At 41.1% G+C, this 22,299-nt stretch overlaps 1 protein-coding gene across 24 annotated transcripts in view; it reads right to left on the reverse strand.

The window, feature by feature from the left end:
• Positions 1 to 22,299, reverse strand: part of ank3 (ankyrin 3, node of Ranvier (ankyrin G)) — a 244,965-nt gene that overhangs the window by 24,892 nt on the left and 197,774 nt on the right. For 14 of the 24 annotated variants that reach the window (XM_031905285.1, XM_031905294.1, XM_031905295.1 and 11 more), the window contains 9 exons: positions 15,834 to 15,988; positions 14,989 to 15,200; positions 14,464 to 14,671; positions 12,452 to 12,548; positions 11,622 to 11,850; positions 10,562 to 10,687; positions 7,076 to 7,198; positions 5,010 to 5,036; positions 3,778 to 3,859 (listed from right to left, as the gene is read on the reverse strand). In XM_031905285.1, the coding sequence (XP_031761145.1) occupies positions 3,778 to 3,859; positions 5,010 to 5,036; positions 7,076 to 7,198; positions 10,562 to 10,687; positions 11,622 to 11,850; positions 12,452 to 12,548; positions 14,464 to 14,671; positions 14,989 to 15,200; positions 15,834 to 15,988 (1,259 nt within the window). The remainder of the gene's footprint in view (positions 1 to 3,777; positions 3,860 to 5,009; positions 5,037 to 7,075; positions 7,199 to 10,561; positions 10,688 to 11,621; positions 11,851 to 12,451; positions 12,549 to 14,463; positions 14,672 to 14,988; positions 15,201 to 15,833; positions 15,989 to 22,299) is intronic. The other 10 variants (XM_031905297.1, XM_031905300.1, XM_031905304.1 and 7 more) reach the window with 3 other exon arrangements.

The raw sequence follows: 22,299 nt of genomic DNA on the forward strand, positions 1-22,299 counted from the left end.
TAGTATTGCGCTTTCTCTGGTTGTACCATCGTGAAACACATTATTGTCCTTCAAAAACAATATCAAGTAAAAATACAGATTTTATTTATGCTTTCTGCTCTGGAACAATTCAGGTCTATTCATGCACGACTTGGGGGAGGTTTACGTGACAAGCAAAGTGCAAACTGTGAAGAGACTGGGGTAAATTCAGAGAAATATCTTCCATGCAAAGTTCATAGCTATGTCGCACAATCACAAAGCCAATAAGAGCAAGGGTTTTTTTTTATCTTTATAGAGTTGGAAGAAGGTTTGTTCTTTTCTTGCATTATTCATGCTGTTGTTTTTTTTTCCCGTACATGTTTGGTAAACCAAAGAAAATGTGGAATGGATATAAATTTAATTAAAAAAAAAAAAAAGAGATGGAGATGAATAAGGTATATGAAATATGTGGCTTTTATAAGGTGGTCAGGCAGGATTAACCAAAAAGACACTGATTATTGCATTGAAGCGTGCATGGAATGTCATGGAGATACAAGCAGATGGATTATGAAGACAAGTTATTATTAAACCACATCTTTAATGCCAAGGCTTTCCAATGCCAGTCCTTAAGGAACTATAGTTTCAATTAGTATGCTCCATTATAAATACAGAAAGCCAACTGTATGCTTCCTTTAGCTATCTCTGGGATGCCAGTACTTGACGTTCAGCAACATTTTCTTTTACCTCTATGCACCATAGGGAATATTTAATAAAATTAGTTTAATATATGTGATAGTGCCTCTTAAACAGCATTGCTTATAAATAATTTTCGATACTTTAGAAAGGACTGCATTTGGAAAACCGTGGCCCACTGTACACATTCAAATTTTACTTTAAAAGAAGAGTTCATCATTCTGGTAAAGGTTAGGAAAATAAATCAATGCTATATTTAAAAAAATGCTGATATTCAGCATGGGATGATATTGGTACTGAAATTACATTGTAAGTGCTGATATCCTGTATGGGGAAAAAATCATGATATGCACAAGGATACACCTGTATTATGACATATTAACCATAACTAATAACCATATATCATGATATATTTGCACTGATGTCCTGCATGGGAAAAACAGCCCTATCTTGTAACATTAAAAATCTGAACTAATATCCCCATACAAGGTAAAACTAGAATGAAAGAAGACCAAATACAATTTTGGCCATTAAAAAACTGGATGCATGACCGAAGATTGGCTGCTAGATATCAACAGTCACAACCATTCCTGTGATTGACAGGTTTTCTGGTAATACATTCAGACAGACAGATCTACTAACTTACTCATAGAGACATGATGTGTTAGACAAAATGTTAAAGGAGAACTAAAGTCTAACTAAAGAAGTAGGGCAGAAATGTTGCACATTATGTTTTGGGCTTCTGTACCAGCCCAAGGAAACCACAATCCTTTAGGTCTGTGCCCCCTGCACATACTCTGTGCTGTTCTTACTTACTGAGCTTAGGGTCACAATATACTGTATATATAAAATAGAAATGTCACAATATATTGTATATATAGAATATAAATGGCACACTATACTGTATATATAGAATATAAATGGCACATTATACTGTATATATAGAATATAAATGGCACACTATACTGTATATATAGAATATAAATGGTACACTATACTGTATATATAGAATATAAATGTCACAATATACTGTATATATAGAATATAAATGGCACACTATACTGTATATATAGAATATAAATGGTACAATATACTGTATATAGAAAATAAATTGCACACTATACTGTATATATAGAATATAAATGGCACAATATACTGTATATATAGAATATAAATGTCACAATATACTGTATATATAGAATATAAATGGCACAATATACTGTATATATAGCATATAAATGTCACAATATAAGGCTGATTAGTAATTAATACAGATAATTACAACATGGCAGCTCAGAAACCAGAGCAATTAGCATAAGAATGTAATAATCAGCCCTGTAGCATCAGCTTATATGACAGGCCAACCTCATTTTCTACTTGATAATTTGCGACGGGCCCTAAGCGAAGCTTCTCAGCAGCTGCTCAAAGCACACTGAGCATTTGAGTGTCCAAGATGGGGAGCCCATGTGACAAGTTTGAAGTCTTGGATCATGGTTGCTATTGAGATGTTGAAGCAATAAGTTCAGTATATAAAATATGGCATTTTTAGCGATATTCATTTTTAGGGTTTAGTTCACCTTTAAGTTATGACTGGTATTAACTGCTGCAATCTTACTGGTTTAAAAAAAACAAAAACAAATGAATCTAAGTGTAATTAATGCATCCACTTAATGTCATTGGGGTGTTCATGAAAGATAATAGGAATTATAATTTGAGAGCGTGCATATAAACAGTAAGTTTCTGAACAGAAACACCGCAGCTAGAGTTCCTTAGAACTGATCATGTTGTTATCAAAGGAAGACCGGCTGATGTTCTGTTCACTTCCAGTGTATTCAAGAGTTTCCAAGAACTTCACAAAAACACTAAGCGGTGCATTACTCACTTGGCACAACAAGACTGTGTGATCACACCGTCCTCTTGCATCAGTGATGCATGCTAGAAAAGAAAATGGATGCCTTCAGAAGGCTTATTCCACCAACGTTCCAATGAAAAAGCAGATTAGAACAATTTGTCAGAGCAAAAGATAAGTCTTATGCTGCAATTGTATCATTATGATGCTTTTCTTCACCACAGAGCATTTTTACTTCTCAAAATCAGATTGTTTTTTTTATTTAGTCCTACCTTAGCTATAGTTTCATGCACTGCTGTAGTCATACCGGTAAACAAAAATACAAAGAACAACATATTCAAGGAGGGGTTTATTTGGGAAACTGCAGATAGGTGTGTTTTGTCTTCACTAATCCTGTTGCCTTCATAGACCCTGCCACTTGTACTGACTCTGGCCTGTGCATTGCTCTGTATAGTCCGCTACGAAGTAGCTTACCTTCCTCTTCTGGACCCAGATACAGTGCAGAATCTGTATTTTTCTGCTCTGTTGAAGCTTAAGTTATGGTCAACCACCCCTCACACCCCCTACAATAGTCTGGTTTTCATGCAGACTGCTTCAATGAGCCCTTAATTGTCAATAAAGGCAGAAACATAAATCCCAAACACCAAGGTCTGGACTGGGATTAAAAATAGACCCTGGCATTTTAAGTGCAGAGAGACTTGTACATCCCCCCCACCAGCCCAATAAATAGCGAATGTCTATGGTATCTTATAGAAGCCCCTCTGGCATTTGACAGAATCCACAAATTGCCAGTCTGGGCCTGCAAACCCCTGAAGAGGCAGCACCCATTAGAAGAAGTAATCATCTTGTCTTTTAACAGTTACACCCATGAGCCCTGAACTTTTGGGACCCTGAACACTATACATATATTTCAACTGCCATGATGAAATGAACTCCAGTGACTAAATAATATGGCTACCTGCCAGCTGCAGTATAATCGATAGAAATAGAAAAAAGCTTCACACTCAGATTGTTTTAAAAACATGCCTAAACCTTCCAAACCGCCTTTGTTAAAAGAACAAATCAAAAACATTTCCATGGTGTTTGTCTAAAAAGAACATGGTCAGTCTGGAGTCTCCCATCCATTCTGTGCCATGTACAGCCGCACATATAGCCGGCTAGGCAAAATGAGCAATGAAGGGAGGTGGCTCGTGATGTTGGGAACTCAACCTTCAAACACAGAATGATGACTCTTATTTTTAAAGTGATTAGTACTGTTAGGATGTTACCAAACTCACTCATTCCAGGCTCAGTCAGATAGCTGTATCGCTTACGCAAGGCTAGAGATACAAAGTTCTGCCGTCGATCCACTTTTTCATTCTGCCAGAGTTAAAAAAGAGAAGGACACTATGAATAAATATCCCTTTCATTTCTGATGGAAATTTCTGTTTCAGGTTCTGTCAAAAACGACGCCGAACAAAAACAATGTTAACAGACCACATAAAATACATTAAACCAACAATTAAACACATTATGCTTGTTTTTTTCCCTACTACATAACTGTGGTACATTAGTGACAAAGAAGTGTAAACATGCACGGATGGCAGTTCGGTTATGCTATGGGAAAGCTACAGAAATTCTACTAATAATTAGGAAGTGAACTATCCATAAATTAGAAAACCTCCCGTGATGGAGGTAGGTTAAATAGTAAGCCTTGAGGTTAACCTTGTCTTGCATGCAGCATGATTTTATGCTCTAAAAAGAATTGTGTTTTTCTTCAGGGATTGCTTACCTTAGAGGTTTATGTAGGGTTGCCACCTGTCCGGTTTTGAACCAGTCGGGTTTTTACACCCACTGTCTAGTTCAAAACTGCCTGCCCTGTTTTATATAGTCTAAATACTGGGCAGGCCTGCTACGGATTGTCACGTAATTTGGCCAATTACAGGCCACAGCATCATAGACCCGCCCACCGTTATTGGCCCACCCCTATACAACACAGAATCTGATGGCACCAGTGCCGCCCCTGGCCCAGATTACTGTTCTGGAAAAGGTGGCAACCCTAGATTTATGGTTCTCAAGATGATATCGTCTCTGACTGTCTGCGGTTACAAGCCTATAAGTGATCCAACCCTAGCTCTCACACAGTATAACTTCAATAACTTCTGTCTTAATGGGGGTCTTCATTTTTAGGGCTATCAAATTATCTGTATGAGCCATTAACCAGATGCTTAAAAAAAACCCAAATGCCTCTACCTATGTAACTTTCTGCTTAGGAGCTCCCTACACCCACGGATCCCTTCCTTATTTCCCCCAGAGGCTCATATAGCACAAATACCATTGGGTATTGTTACTTTTGTAAGAGTAGTCTTTAGATATCATGTTCTCTGGTGGGCCGTAGGAGGCCCAATCCAACCCTAACGTGTATTTCCTAATGAAATATACTCAATATTTAACTAAAAAGAGATTCCATCACTGTGTGCTTTCTCATCTAGCCCTGTTTAAGATATAACAAATACATTATTGTTATTACCTCATCATCTTGGTCTGACTCTGTTTCCTTTTGGTTCCAAGATGCATGGCAGAGATAAGGTGTATTATAGCGAGTAGCAGGGAAAAGATTATTAGCACATAAAAAGGCAGAGACAGGAAGCACAAAAGAACAAGAAAAGCAAACGCTGACACAAACTGGTAAATAGACAGATAAAGATATAACAAGCAGGTTAGCTGAGCGGTTAGCTCCCACACAGCAGGTTAAACAGTCACATATTTCTTCTGGACCCAAATGGAGTGCAAAAAGCACCTGTACTTTTCTGCTCTGTTAAAGCCTAAGTTATGGTTAACCACCTCTCATACCCCCTACCAGTGTCGGACTGGCCCACCAGGACACCAGGAAAACTCCCGGTGGGCCCAGGTGTAAGTGGGCCCTCCTGCTCCTGAGCATTTGGCCTGTTTCATGGCCATTCCCTATTTCTGAATGGGAAGAAAGAGGAGAAATAGATGGAAGAATAGATGCTAGCATGTAAATAAAAGAGACTGGGAGAATAAAGAGGTTGGGCGAGGAAAAAAGGAAAAATAGTTTGGAAAGCAGGTCTAGGGTCTAAGGATTTCTGGTGGGCCCCTGGGTTCCCAGTCCGACACTGCCCCCTACAATAGTATGGTTTTCATGCAGACTGCTGCAATGTGCCCTAAATTGTCAATAAAGGCAGAAACATATATCCCAAACCACCAGGTCTGGACTGGGATTAAAAATAGGCCCTGGTTTTAAGTGCGGAGAGACTCAAACATTCCCCCACAGCCCAATAAATAGAGTCTGTCTATGGTATCTTATAAAAGCCCCTTTGGCAATTGCCAGAATCCACAGATTGCCAGTCTGGGCCTGCAAACCCCTGAAGAGGCAGCACCCATAAGGAGAAGTGATCATCTTGTCTTATGGCAGTTGCTCCACGCGGGAAGATAATTTGGTAACGCAGTCCGATTATATCAGTGCGTGTATGGCCAGCTTTAAACATTTTCCCCCCATCAGGGTTTGTATCTTATTAAATATATTTTAATAAATGTAAATTCTCGATTTAACATCTGTAACCATTTACATGTACATTAAATATTGGTGCCTCACTCCCCACGAAATTGCTCTCACTGACCATCAGCAGAATAACTGATTTAACCCTTAATACTGATATGCATAATCTCCTAATATATCTCCCTTTCAGGCTTTAAATGGCACTTAAATTATTATTATTACAATTGTTTTGCTGAAGGCTAGCTACAATGATTCATGGAAGTACCCACATGTGATAAGCATGCATAAAATAAACACACATTGCTAAATTAAGGTTTTATTTTTGTTAAAATATATTTAACATGTTTATAAGCCAAAAATATGTTTGCATTCAACCAGCAGATCCCCTTAAACTGATATTAACAGTGGCCAAAAGATGAATTAATATTTGCTCCCCTAAATAAGCAAGTAGAGGGGGCACTAGGGACAAATTATGGGGGTGTGGTGGGTACTCAAGCAATATCGCTACAGAGAAGAGCTTTCTCTTCCATTGACAGGCTCATAATAATAATAATATCTGTGTGAAGGACACTTTGCACTAATATATCAGAGCCTGAAACCCTCTTGCTGGAATACAATTCCCAATACTGCAAAGGCAACTGGGATACTGGGAACTGGAATTCTGCACAAAATGTGACGTAGCAGGCTGAGCATCCCTGCATTTATTTTGTATAAATTTGTACTTATTACCTAGCATTATGCCAGCAGAGTAAAGCAGAATCTTTAAAGAAAGATTAGCATTCTGTTATCACTTCTCTATTGAAGCTGGTAATTATAGACAGTATGAGGTTATAGTTTGTTGTGTATTTTATAAGCACTGAAAGATAACAGTGCCATCTTGTGGTAAAAATAAAAGTATACGCCATCCTACTGATGTATAGAGAGAGCAAACGGACAGACATTTTGGAATTTCCCTTTTTTAAGCTTTTGAAGTGCACAAATACTCATGCTATCATACGTCTATAGAAAAAGCATGGAAGGAAAGCATTACCTATAAAGAGGTTATTAATTAACTAATTATCATTCATTTTGTGTACCTTTTTCTGGGTCGGTAGGGTGATGTTTAAGTTGCAGACGGCAGTCTGAGGCAGGCCTTTAGTAGTCTTTGGCTCCTTTAAAAATGACAGGCGACCACATGGTTCTTGGCTGTGATCTCTGACCTATAGTGACACACACACAGATATTATATCACATGAGAATGTATAAAGAGGCCACATAGACTGGGCACTAGCAGCGTGCTTTAAAAAATACATCATATAACATATTTGTAAAGCCTTTTCAGGAAAAATATATTTTTCTAACAGTGACATTTGATTATCCCACAAAGAAACGCCGCCATTTTAAGCATTCAGTTAGGCCCTGCTGGCTGGAATGAGGCACGGTGCTCCCACACAAACAAGGGCACACAATAAATGCTAGTATCTATCAGCCAATGAATGAAGAGGTGTGCCTTTTACTATTGCAGTACTTCCTGTTACAGTGCAGTAACCTGTATTTTTCCTGTCAGGAGTTCAGTGAGGGAGCACACAGACTGTCACAAAATGGTGGCACAAGGTAAAGGATGAAAAAGTGCAATATTTACTGATATGTATATGCCAATTTGATACAGGTATCCGTTATCCAGAATGCTCTGGACCAAGGGTATTCCGGATAAGGGGTCTTTCTGTAATTTGGATCTCCATACCTTAAAGCTGGCCATACACGTGGCGATCTGACATCGTCAGATCCGCCACACACCATTCAGGGCTGAATCGGCAGGTAAGGAGGTAGAAACAATAGGATTTCTACCTCCTTCTGCCGATTCAGCGCTGAAGGGAGATTTTGGTCAGGTGCCTTCTATGGCGCCCGATCAAAATTTTCAAACTGGTCTGATCGTCGAGTCGCCCGATATCAGCAGCTTCCTGCGATATCGGTCGACTCGCCGACATACCATACACGCACCGAATATCGTACGAAACGGGGTTTCGTACGATATTATCGGTGCGTGTATGGCCACCTTAAGTCTATTAAAAAATCAATAAACCATTAATTAAACCCAATAGGATTGTTTTTCATCCAATAAAGATTATTTATATCTTAGTTGGGATCAATTAAAAGATACTATTGTTAGAGAGAAAAAGGAAATCAGTTTTAAAATTCTGAATTATTTGAGTAAAATGGAGTCTATGGGAGACAGGCTTTCTGTAATTCTGAGCTTTCTGGATAATGGGTTTCCGGATAAGGGATCCCATACCTGTACACTTCTTTTATAGGTCACTTATTAAGATATAAAATATCCTTTGATTAAGTTTTTGTAATGGGGGGCTGCTGCCATAAGGCAAGTTGAGGAACTCGTCTCAGACAGCAGCTCAGTGCAAGTTACCAAAGCAGGCAAAAAGCCGGTCCTGGTAAATTTAAGAGCTGAAATTGTAATATTTTGGAATTGGGATTTCAGGTCTTCTAGTGCAATCAAACTGCGGTCACCCCTCGCACTGAACTGAATTTCACAACGTTAGGGGCAGCAACAAAAAGTCCACCTCAGGCGACAAAGGATGAAAAATTGCCAGTGGTTTTTGTTTAAAAGGGCCAGCCTTAGGCTGACTGAACCTAATGGGCCCAACTAGGGGTGCTGCCTTTGACCTTGCCAAAAATCGAGCAGGAAGATGATAGTGGGGGCATAACAGTGACATATGGGGGGGTGAGGTCATAATATTTGGGGGTGTGGTTGTACCTTGTGGGGGCAGGGCCATGACATCAGAGATGGTTATTAGCCAGATTATTGTTTGTGTTTCACAATGTTGAAACTAAAACAGACAGTTGTGACCCAATCAGCCAGTGGGCCTGGGCCCCCCTGCAAAACTTACCCGGCTCCCTGCTCTTCCTTTGCCCTGATGCTTCCACCCACCCACTCGTGTATAAATCCCTGTTTCCCGCCCACTCTCCTACCTCAGAGCTGGCATGGAGCAGCGATTTACACGTTAAATAGAAGAAGCTGCAGGTCTGCTTCCTATATTATTATGCCATTGCAAACAGCCCTAATAAAAACCAAATTATTTGGGTTAAAACCAAAAAAGGTGGCAACCCTAGGCCTAAATGAGTCCATGTAGGCCATGAACAGTGGCATACCTCCAAGCACTGACTGCTTGATATCACTATGCATTATACAAATATTGGGCAGAATTACAGTGGTAGATGGCAGGACAGAGGAGGAGGCAGGCATCCATTGGCCATACAGCCCTGGAGACCCTGTCAGCCAGCAACAGCCAGTCTAGGGGGCCCCACCATAACAGTCCAGATTGAGCCCTGCAGCTGATTAGATTAGCCCTGCAGAAGGTTTATGTTGTCCTTTAATAATACCAAATGTGAATTTTAGCATTTTATAAATTTGGGGTTACGCTTATAATTGACTGGCAAATCAAGCACTTAATAAGTTGATTACTGAATGACTCTGAGGAATCCCTCATAGTTTAGTCTGAAAGGTCATGTTGGGAGGGGATACAGAATATAAAATCATAAGAATCAGCATTGCAGTTTCTTCACATAACATAAAGGGCCAGCAGTTAATAGCAGAAAAAAATGGCATGGTTGACTGGATCTCCCAGGAACCTCAACGGGAGCTACAAGTACAGCAGGGTTCTTGTGTTTTTTCAAACCACCCTTTATTTACCACATTTTAAAGTGGCAGTTCATTTTAGAATTACATTTTCTTTGATGTTCTGACCCTGTTTGAAATGTGTAAATAGACAGCTGACTTTGGTGCTACTATAGTCAGAACTGCTAATAATAGTGGGAATCAAAAAGATGAAAAATTTACATTCAAGGAAAAAATTAAATTAATGGTTTTAGGGGCCTAAAATATATATATAAAAGACATAAAATCTAGGAATGTAAAATGTATTACCAATAACAGAATAAATCTGTTCTCTGCAGCTTAGGTTAATAAATGCCTTGATATTATGGCTTAGCTTCAACTGCATAAAAGAATGCGCTGTTTTGCCTGCAACTACGCAGAAAACAGCAACAGTCTAAATACCAGTGTCTGACCCCCACCGCGAGGGAGCAGTTTTGGGGCAAACAAATGCGCAAGTGCAGCAGCTCACTCATTATGTACATACGTGTGATGTAGGATCAGATGATCGTCTACCAAACGTTTGTCACATAAATGCACACGATAAGCGATTTGGGGTGCTCACTCATCATGCACAAATGTGTGCCCCAACATGGCCATCCCTACTGGGAGCTCTCTCTTGGTAAATGCGGCATAGAACTCACCATGGGGATTTTCAAGCAAAAATAGTACTGTTTCCTCCAACTGGAGTGTGGGGTCCATAGTCAGGGGTAGTGATCTCTTATGGCAGCAGCTGGAGACTGTCAGAAATTAGTAAACATGACATTTAAAAATGAAAAAAATCATGAAGGGATTTTAGGAATCCTATTAGAATCCATACACTTTGTGGGAAGCCTTTACCTCACCTTAAAATACTCTAAATAAAGGTCAGCGTTAGCGTATAGATCAGAGAGCCTAATCTGTTTCCAGCACCTACCTTTACAGAGAAGGGCAGTCTGTTTTCCTTAAAAGCATAGAAATTGAATATGAGCTGCTGTCCTCCTTTGGTCAGTGGGGCTAGGTTTCCATAGCAGTCAACATAAATAGGTTTGCCTTCCAGAACCTGGAATTAACAGAAATAAGCAAACAAACAAAAAAATTATAGGTTGCACAGCACTGGTCTTCGAACTGGAATTCATGAATCTTAGCAGGTATAGTAGGGAGAGATGGTGCCTATAGTAGCAGTGGGGGGATAATAGCCTCTGGGAAGGGACTGGGGCTGTGGGATAGCAGGTATAGTAGGGAGAGATGGTGCCTATAGTAGCAGTGGGGGGATAATAGCCTCTGGGAAGGGACTGGGGCTGTGGGATAGCAGGTATAGTAGGGAGAGATGGTGCCTATAGTAGTAGTGGGATAATAGCCTCTGGGAAGGGACTGGGGTTGTGGGATAGCAGGTATAGTAGGGAGAGATGGTGCCTATAGTAGCAGTGGGGGGATAATAGCCTCTGGGAAGGGACTGGGGCTGTGGGATTGCAGGTATAGTAGGGAGAGATGGTGCCTATAGTAGCAGTGGGGGGATAATAGCCTCTGGGAAGGGACTGTGGCTGTGGGATAGCAGGTATAGTAAGGAGAGATGGTGCCTATAGTAGCAGTGGGGGGATAATAGCCTCTGGGAAGGGACTGGGGTTGTGGGATAGCAGGTATAGTAGGGAGAGATGGTGCCTATAGTAGCAGTGGGGGGATAATAGCCTCTGGGAAGGGACTGGGGTTGTGGGATAGCAGGTATAGTAGGGAGAGATGGTGCCTATAGTAGCAGTGGGGATAATAGCCTCTGGGAAGGGACTGGGGCTGTGGGATAGCAGGTATAGTAGGGAGAGATGGTGCCTATAGTAGCAGTGGGGGGATAATAGCCTCTGGGAAGGGACTGTGGTGGTGGAACACTAGGTATAATATGGAGAGATGGCTCCAGCTAGTCAGTTTGGCCACACACTCCACATTACTAAAGGCAGCTCACTGTCATATGAGTAAATCATATAAATCTTGTACGTAAAACAAACCTCTATATCTTTACTCCTGGCAACCTCTTCAAAGTTCTCCTGCTGCTCCAGGGTCTTGTCCACTTTGTCATCCGTCATACAGAAGCAGCGCAGTCGAGCTTCTACTGGGTCATTCATTTTGGCAAAGACGACAAACTTGGCCATGTATGGAACACAAATTAATTCCCTATAGAGCTGTGTTGCCAAACTAACAGTTTCTGGGATCTGGTGGCAGTCACCAAGCCAAAACCTGCAAGGGAATAAATGTAGGCTTTACTTACTGGACATGTTGCTTTTTATGCAACCCCCTTAGGGGGCAGAAAGATGGTGGAAATTGTCCCTCCACTGACTTATATCGGCTGAACGTTGCTGTGCACATGTGCCAGACATTAATGTGAGATGCAAATAGCACAAAGATAGTGCAGGTAATTACCATGTAAGTCAGTAAAGAAACAGTTCCCAGCAGATTGCTGCCGCGCCAGCTAGAAATTGTGTGGTCCATTAGTCATTATAGCCCGATTGATCGAAACTGCATGTTGTTAAGAGGAGTTTTAGCTCCTCTTCACGTCTGTATCTGGAGATGTACCATTCACCTGTCAACTAGCCCTTACATGATGCTCAGTATGGTCAAACTTGGCATGTATGGCCCGCAATAGAACATACAGTTCAACAGGATAAATTATTTACAGAAATAATTAACCGTTATCAGTTGATGATTTTAAAACTTCAGACTAGAAAGTGCTACCCGCTGACCTGTAGCCATGGGTTCCAAGAAATAAAACAAACATTGCACTTTTAATTACATACCTATAATCTTATAACATACACGTTTCTTTACATTTAGCAGTTACCTGGCAGAAACATTGGTAGTGAAGGAAACACAGTCGTTGACAAAGGTCAAGGGGGTTGTTCCAGTTATATCCTCCCACTGAGCCGGAGACGTTCCGCCTAAAACGAAACAGTTCTATTAGTAACTGCACACACTGTAGGCTGCGGGTGAGTTTTATGCCTTAAAAACTAAAACTCTCAGTAATTGACCGAAAGTCATGAAGGGTTACCAACAGGAAAGGTTTCGGTTTACTTCCCATTTTAACATTCAATAGCATGAGTTTTTATATTGTAGGGACCCAACATGCCAGATCCACACAATTAAATACACAAATTGCCAATGTCCCTTTTTGTTCCAGTTCTCAAACGTATTTGAACTGAAGTTTTCAACCAAAGTGGTTCAACATTTCCCCATGTAAAACATGATCTGATGGGGCAGATATGAAGCTGTAACATCTGTAGAACCTATATGTTGTTTTTATTTCATGCTATGCCTTCCCTACAAGATGCAGGTATGTGCACATATGGCCAGGGTAATAACTACTGAACCCAAAACACCATGAGGATGGTTAAAGGGCATTTATCTAGTGCAGTGCTGTCCAACTGGCGGCCCGCGGGCCGCATGCGGCCCGCGACCCCCCTCTGTGTGGCCCCCCACCTGTCTGGCTGCTTTGATGGCTTACTCTTGTGTAAGCTTTAAATGGTATCAGTACTGTGATTAACTGCCCCCCCTGCATGGTTCTGTAATCAGGCTGTATTGTTTAAATATGTAATCCCCTGTACTGTTCACACCTTTTAATCTCTGCATTGTTCACCCCCTGCAGTGTTCACACCTCAGGCTGTAATCACCCACATTGTTCCCGTGTTCACACCTCAGGAGCAGTAGAAACCCCCAAATAATCCCTGCACACTACAAAAAGAACATATACTGAGGTGGTACTGCAATTAAAAGGTTTTTTAATATATAGTTATTGTGCAGACTGTAGGAGCAGTGCCAGCATTGTGTCACTGTATGCTGCCTGTGTGTGCCATACAGGCAGCATAGGGCAAGCAGAGTATGGCACACACAGGCAGGGTAGGGAAGGCAGAGTATGGCACACACAGGCAGAGTAGGGCAGGCAGAGTATGGCACACACAGACCAAGTTTGGCACAAACCAGCCAAGAATGGCACACACAGTGAAAGTATGGCACACGCAGGCAGGGTAGGGAAGGCAGAGTATGGCACACACAGGCAGAGTAGGGCAAGCAGAGTATGGCACACACAGGCCAAGTTTGGCACAAACCAGCCTAGAATGGCACACACAGTGAAAGTATGGCACACACAGGCAGGGTAGGGAAGGCAGAGTATGGCACACACAGGCAGGGTATGGCAGGCAGAGTATGGCACACACAGGCCAAGTATGGCACAAACCAGCCAAGAATGGCACACACAGTGAAAGTATGGCACACAGGCAGGGTAGGGCAGGCAGAGTATGGCACACTCAGGCAGGGTAGGGAAGGCAGAGTATGGCACACACAAAGGCAGGGTAGGACAGGCAGAGTATGGCACACACAAAGGCAGGGTAGGGTAGGCAGAGTATGGCACACAGGCAGGGTAGGGCAGGCAGAGTATGGAAGGTTTTTGCTGTACTACAACCAGTAATATGGGTATGGTCATGTGATAACATGGGTGTGGTTTCAAGTGGGTGCGGGTTCAAAAAGGGGAGTGGTCAAAACTGGCTTCCATTATCGGCCCTCCACCACGTAGGTCGGAAAAATTCTGGCCCTCGGTACAACAGAAGTTGGACAGCACTGATCTAGTGTATCAGCCTTTGGGAAGATTCAACCTATCAGGACACAGAGGTGTGGGCCAATGCGCTTCTGGAATGATCACTGAGACCACAAATCTACTAAACAATATCTTTGATCAGTCAGATTTTCCATTTTGGCCAGTCAAATTTGGTAGGCTAACAAATGGCGTTTACTGGACAAATTCATATCATATGAACATGTGCATTTGGCCAAATTAACAGCTCTTACACATCATCTGCTCACCTGTAATACTGCACAAGAGCCTCAGGCTTGGTGTTGTGTCCCCTTTGTAGCCATTGCTGACACCTTCTCCTGATGGCGGCGGTATTGGAATTGTCATGGTTATCGGCTTGTGGAATTTCCTTCTTCTGGGCTCAACGGTGACAATGGGGCTGAATGTGGCTCTGTTCCCAATTACTTTTTTAACAAGGTCATCAGGTACCGGCTGGGCCTGTTAATGTGTTTTCAAATAAAGATCCCATCAGCTTTCAATTAAGTTTCAATTAGACCCCCTTTAGGGCCCATACTGGGAGTACTTGCTCCTTTACCATTGGCAGGCAGGCATTACGTTTAGGGAACCCCAAAGCCTTGTGTCCATTAGCACCCCAGAAGGGGAAGCCAATGAGCTAGTACCCCCTCTCCTGATCACTGCAGAAACAATTATGATATATCTCCCATTTACGGATCAATAATAATCAATCCCTTTCTGAAATATTTAATGTATAAAGTTTGATTCTTTCTATCTCTTGGAGGTCCATTTTTCCTTACCTGGAGTCCTACCCGGATTCTTTTTGTTAAAGCTCCCTCTGGGAAGGAAGCCTGGACCCGTGGTACCGTAGTGCTTTTCAGTACACCGCCTTCAGGGCCAATCTGATTGCTTTCTTGCTTAATCCGAGAGACAACGGCAAAATACTGAGGGAAATCCTTGGTAACAATTCTGCAGATCCTCTTTTTTTCCAGTTCTTCCGCACTGTCCAGTTCTGAGGAGAAAATTGCTTAGAGGTAGGACTCCAACTTGCACATACATTGCATAGCAATAAAGCGGACTGTATTGAAATTTATCCGGGAAATCAAAAATAATTGCAATGCATAAAGGCTACCTATAAATATAGTGAATACTGGGTAAGGCCATCCCCCTAATTTTGGCCCTGCTTGGTTGGATGCAAGAAGTCACCAAATAAATGTAATATTAAATATTTGGGTAACCATGGTGATACTGCTCACCCCCGGAGGAAAGTAAAGCCTTCAGCTGCTGCCGATGCTTGCCAAGATCACAGCTGTACTTTGCTGGCTGACACCAGATGTATTTGTTTTCCTAAAGGACACCAATAGCTTGAGGTACTGATTCCATACACCATAAAGATGTATTTTCTGCTAAACAGACATAGCCCCCTTTTTTCAGCTGCACAAGGGGAATATATTTAGTGATACTTCCTTCCATAGCATTCACAGCATTAGGCATGGTCATTAGTGACTAAATTACTAATAATTTTATGGGCTGAGATAAGTAGAGAGACAGGCAGATTTTAAACTGATTTTTGGGCCCAGTAGTCTTAGCTAGACGCCTCTTCACCAACCCAGGCCCTGTCACCAAAGGCAGGAGTCACTTTTACCTTCATCCATGCCGTTAAGTAACTCTGTAAGTTCCTCAACTCGACAGTCGTATTGGTGCTCCTTCCAGTTCTCCCCATTTTCGCTTCTTAGTACGATCAGTTCCCTCTCTTTACTCCGCATGGATCCGAAATGTGGAATTTCCACTATGACCGGTCTGCGCAAAAACAAGGACATTGTTTAAAGAAGAGCTTTAAACTGGCCTCCATTTTCATTTGCTAGATAGACTTTTATAAACATAACTGCAAAAAGCTGCAAAATCTGCTAACAACAGAATCAATAATTCGGTAGAGTTTTGGGTTTTCAAGGTCACCACTGCAAAGTCAAATAATTGAAATGCATTTAGACGCATTAATAAGAATTAAAAGTTGACTTAGATCTATCCACAAAGTTCATAATGATAACGGATTGTGCAGCTTTCGGACAGATTTATAGACAGTATCGATATTCTCCCACAGAGGTTGTACATCTGCCATTCAAACTGTGATTTTTTAAAAAAAAAATCAAATCTATTGCCCTATTGGCCACAGAAGGATAAGCTGTTGTGCTTAAAGGTGCGAAACCAGAAGCCATCAAGAAGCTGATCTACAATTCCCATGATACTTAGCATATATTCAGGGTGATAGGAGATGAAGCCCAGAAACATTGGGTAGCCTCTGTTTGGTTACTTTGGCACAATCTGATTTCTGGAGAATGTCTACGTTGGTCCCACCAACAACAAACCGAAGAAGGATGCACTGAATCCAGGATTGCAGGGTTCAGATTTGATGGAATCATTAGGGTTCCACCAATCAAAATACATACCTTCACAATGGGGGGCATTTATCTACATTCAGATTTTCGTGCTTTTAGAATTTTTTGAAACCTAAACTCATTTCCACGAAGGTCATTCATTTATAAAAAGAAGCTCAAGCAATTATAAATAGGCCCCTTAGGATTTATTTAAAGATTGGTTCATGTTCACTGAGTTTACATTGGGTCACTTATATTGGTGGGTTCAAAATAAGCAGCAGCTTTACAATTACAACTATGAGATCATTCTGCCCCTTGCAATAACAGCAACCCAATGAAATGGGGTACACTATATATTTGAAATATGACTATAGACCAAGAACAAACACTCTTGAGGCTTCAGTTGTAGCAGGACTACAATTCCCACATCTCCCTTTCCATATAGCTGGGAATGCTGGAAAAATGGACTTCTTGAACAGCTGGTAAGCAGTATTTTTGGTTATCCCTGCTTTAGACATACAAATAGAAATATCACTCAACACAGCCCAGCGGGAGGAATGAACACGGAATGCAAATACAATCTTTGCAGGCTAATAGGTCAGATACTGTCTGCATTGTGCCGGTGACCACGTTCCAGTGTGCATGAACTGTGCAACAAACTGTTCTCAGAGAAGGTATTTGACAGCCGCAAGTGCTTAGAAAATTTCACATTTTGAATTCATGTCAAACAATCTAAAAAAAATACAAATCTTGCAGTGGTTTAAATGATCTTTAAATGAATGCGTTTTCAGAGCAGTTGGTATATTTGTTATTCCTAGACCCTAGCTGAAGGTAAAAATCAACATTAATAGAAAAGTTATAGAAGCCGACCAAACACATAAAAATATGAAACCTGATCAGCATCAGTACAATCTGTTCAATTTGATCTGATGCAGATCAGATGGTCAGAGAACCAATCAGATCAGATCATTACATGGAAGTGCTACCCAATCATTTTTAGGTTTTTGGGTTGAACTTATCCGTCTACCCACTTTCAAATTTTGACCAATAAACTGTGTTGTGATCATAATTTGATTGTACGTTTTGATACTAACATGGTACTGTTCTACTCTTTGAAAGCAAGCATCTAATTTTTTGCTATGGGTTACTAGAGCTAGAGGAAATGTTACTGCCTGTTACTGCACCAACCATTTAATGTTCAGTCAAGTTGAACAACTGCCAAATTATTTTAAAAGATGTTAGGACATCTCAATTGTAATTTCAACTTTCATTATCCCCTCCTGTGGCTCCCTGGAGTTTCATAAGCACCATGCAAAAACATACAACAGGCAAGATGGCACAATCACCACCCTAGGCTTGGCCATAGACACAATTTATGTAATCACTGTACATATGTATCCCCATAGCAAGCCAGATATTCACTATACCTATACAGGACTATATTATAATACATTTCAATATAAAAATGATAATGTCATGTGAAAGAAGGCTGTGGAGCCACTGTGGGTAGTTTAGGGGTCATAAATATCTTGTGGTTGGTCACATTCAGATGGACTGCACTGGTTTATAGCATATAGTTCGTTTCTCTTGAGGAGGCTTTAAGTGTCTCTAGCAAACCAATCTGCAGTTTAATGCCAAACCATTGACTGTTGGTGGGCAGTCTGAAAAAAGTCCAATCAACACCTGACCCTAACCTCCTGCTTGCCAACCCTGACCCAAAAGGGTTGATGTGAATGCGTCACCAATGGAAAGTACTTTATGCTTGACCTGTCTCCCTCTCAAGAGAAATGTCAAACTGTCTTGGAATACTACAATCTACAACATCTAGAATTCAATTTTAAAGCTTAAGTTTAAACACTGGCCATGGATAATCCAGGTGCAACTTTCATCTGCACTGTCTGTCGGGTTTATATCACTGATATAGAGACAAAAATGTATCAGCGCCAAAGGAGAATAACCATCAAAACCTCCATTCAATCTCTAAACAAGTTGGTTGATGACAGAGGGCAATTTCTTCAGTTTCCACGAAAAACGTTCCATCAACAAAAATAGAAGAAATCATAACAAAAATATAATAGTTGGCTACCATGTTAGTATTGTAATTTTAATCAGGAAAGGAAATCCTTAGAATCTGAAAAAAGGGTTATATTTCCCCCACTGTAAATAAAACTTTAACACAGAGGGTTCCGTTACCCTGCCAGTGGTCGCATCTGCCCAGAAGGTGCCTATGTGACTGGGACTGGAATTGATCACCTGGTAGTCAGGTCCCTCACTATCAGCTACTGTTGGACCCCAGAGAAAATTATACCAAGGGCCGACCCTCACAAACATTATAGGCAGTAAGTAGAAAATTATATTTTGGCCTACTAGGAGAATATCTGATACTCTTGCAGACAGGTCTGAAAAAGGAGTGTTATACAGTGCCAACATGCCTTTCCAAAATTATGGAGCTGGCCCAAAAAAGTTCGGACTGGGCACTCAGCAACGATTAGAATCTAATGAAAGTTTTTGGCTTTGGATCCGGGAATAGCTGGGGGGGCTAAAAGTGTGTTGACTGCAAAGTGGGATGGAGTTGTAAGTATAGAAGGCAAGAAACAAGAAGATGCCTTTTCTTGTTAGGGGAAATTATTTGATCCAGTCATACTGCTTTTCTTTGCAATTTATCTACCCCTTCAATATTCTTTAAAAAAAAAAATAACATTCTTCATAGGAATAGTTTCCCTTTTCCTGATCCCCACGCAAGTTTTCGGGGTTGCTTGTAAATACCTTCTCTGGAACACAGTCTCTCTCTCCAAACTACAATGTATTTGATGCAGCAGGAATATTTCAAAAGAAAAAAAGAATACAGCAGCATTCATGGAGTAAGCAGAAATAAAATTGCGCCAAATTCCACATGCCTAAAAGCACAACAGAGTCAGCGGTAAGAGAAGCCACTACGTTTCCTCTCAGCGACATGAATTAACTGAAAGGTGCGGGAAAATAAACAGAAATATCTATGTGCATGAGAACAGAAAAATGGAAAATACAAATAAACCCTTAAGACATTTTTATATTTTTGTTTTTTTTCAATGCAGCATCCTACCCAAGAAATTTGGTCCCGTGAGGCCCAAGCTGCAGGATTCGGCTAATCAAGCTTTCTGCCTCATTAACAGGGGGGGTATTGGTAGGTAGGTGCAGTTTACTGAATAGCATCCATGCAGCAGGAAGAGAAATAAAAATGGGATATTAGGATCGGGCTGCCGTTACGACAGTTACTTGATGGCACAACACCGAGTATATGGTGCCTCCTTCCAAAAGAAAAAATATATATCTATATATACACAAAAAAATGAAAATAATAGTTTCTGCATGCAATACTAAGGGGAAAATAGACTCTGGAATAGGAAAGGAGGGGAAAAGCATCATTTTATGCTTTGCCGATTGCAAAAATGTAATCAAAACTTGCATTACAAACAGCAACAACATCAAAAGTTGATGCTGTTTCAAGTATCATTTGACTTATTACAAAAATAGACCTATAATCAGGGGTCAGTGGTGTTTATTGGAGATGATTCCTTGAGGGACACTATGCCTGCATTTTTATATTGCCCTTATATTAAAGGAGAAGGAAAGGTAAAAACTAAGTAAGCTTTATCAGAAAGGTCTATGTGAATACAGCCATAAGCACTCACAGAAGTCCTCTATCAAAAGAAACACAGGATTTCAGTCCATTATTTTGTGTACACATGTTCTTAGGTATCAGACTTCCTCTCTCAGAAAAATCCTTCATTCCCAAAACCAGTCTGCCCAGCTTTCTCCCTTCTCCTGCTCCCCCCTCCCATAAGAATTCACTCCCCCTCCCATCAGAATATGTGATCTATGCTACCAGCAGCACTGTAGCTACTGAGAGCAAGCTAATGTGGCAGCTGCTTTCTTAAACCAACGGAGGGAGCTTCTAGGGCTGTTTATTCAGGCATGGTAAAGCTTTCTGCAGAATAAATTCTAGGTGGCACTAATGTGGCGAATCTATTGGCAGTAAAATGCCATAAATGACTTTCCATCTCCTTTAAAGCAATGCTTATAATGTTATAAAAATTACAACAATTATTAGATAGTCTTTGTGTTTGCCTATATAAGATGTGTTGTCTGCATTATCATTTTGCTTTCTTTTCAGTAGCTTCTATGAAGGTGTTACTGGCTCAGCTTGGATTTCTTTCCCTAGCCCTTTAATTGATTTATTATAAGCTTACTAGTTAGTGTGTGGTAGAGTCCTGCATAGAACCAATTTTTGAAACCTTTTGCAACCTACAACCTACTACCTGATTTGACTGCCAACTAACTTATCCGCAACCTGATCTGTGAACACAGTGCTGTTACTGAAAACTGGTAGTGACATCATAAGAAGTGGGCAGGGTGAGAATTTTTTTTAAAAACAATGTTTAAAAGAGTAAAATATAGATAAAATAGTATAAGAAATACAGGTAAGACCTGCAACCTGACCCGCAGACACATGACCCGCAACTATACCTGCATGTGAAAATTATACCCGCAACCTACAGGGTACCTACTTGTTTTGTGGGTAACCCACAGGTACCCAACCCCCCACAGGATTATTATTATTAATTATAGCTGCAAACGAGAGATCTCCCTACGTTTTTTCATAGACTGTACAAATTAAGACTATAATAATATAAGACTATGTGTGCATAGGTAATCAGTGATGTGCTGGTTGACATAGTCACCACGCACATCACACGCCCTTTCCTAACCTGTACCCAACATGACCTGGTGAGCCATGTATACTTTAAAGGAAAAGGAAAGGTAAAAACCAAGTAAGCTTTATCAGCCATAAGCACTTACAGTAATGCTGCACTGAGTCCTCTATCAAAAGAAACACAAGATTTCTTGTCTCTTTTTTGTAAACATGATGTTCCTGTCTCTGACTTCCTCTCTCAGAAACAGCCTTAATTCCTGTGGCCAGAGTCTGCGCAGTTCTCTCCTCTCTCCCCTCTCCTGCTCACCCTTTCCTGCTCACCCTTCCACCAGAATGCTAAGAACTCCCTTCCCCTTACACAGGTATGTTAATGGTTTCTGCAGAACAAATATATTGTTCTAGGTGGCACTAATGTAGCAAATCTATTGGCAGTAAAATGCCAAACTGACTTTCCTTCTCCTTTAAGGGGTGGTTCACCTTTATTGCAGTTTTGAAATATAAATAGAAACACTCGTTTAAATCATATTTGAAATTTGGTTTAATTGAAAAAAAATGATCTTTTTCAAAACAGCTACCTGTAAAGGTATTGCTGTATTGATCAGTAGGTCAGTCTTCTCTGCCCAAGCCAGGGGGTTCGCCGACACCCTGGCTGTATAAGATCATGTCTACGCCATTCTGACCTGACAGCAGTGGAGCAAAGGTGCCCATACACGGGCCGATTGTAGCTGCAGATATGGGTCCCTTGGACCGATTCGGCAGCTTATCGGCCCGTGTAGGGGAAACGACTGGCCTGCCTGACCGATATCTGGCCTGAAATCGGCCAGATATCGATCGGGCAGGCCAGTCAAACCGACTGTGCCTATTCCAGGGCCAAACGACCAAATTAGCCAAATTCCCCCGATATCGCCCACCCGTAGGTAGGGATATTGGGAGAAGATCCGCTCGCTTGGCGACCTCGCCAGGCGAGCGGATCTTTACATGTATGGCCACCTTAAGGAGTTGAGGAAATGCAGGCATAGATCACTACTGCACACGCTCAATTC

Source organism: Xenopus tropicalis, chromosome 7 (genome assembly GCF_000004195.4).
Source record: "Xenopus tropicalis strain Nigerian chromosome 7, UCB_Xtro_10.0, whole genome shotgun sequence".
NCBI classification, from domain to species: Eukaryota; Metazoa; Chordata; class Amphibia; order Anura; family Pipidae; genus Xenopus; species Xenopus tropicalis.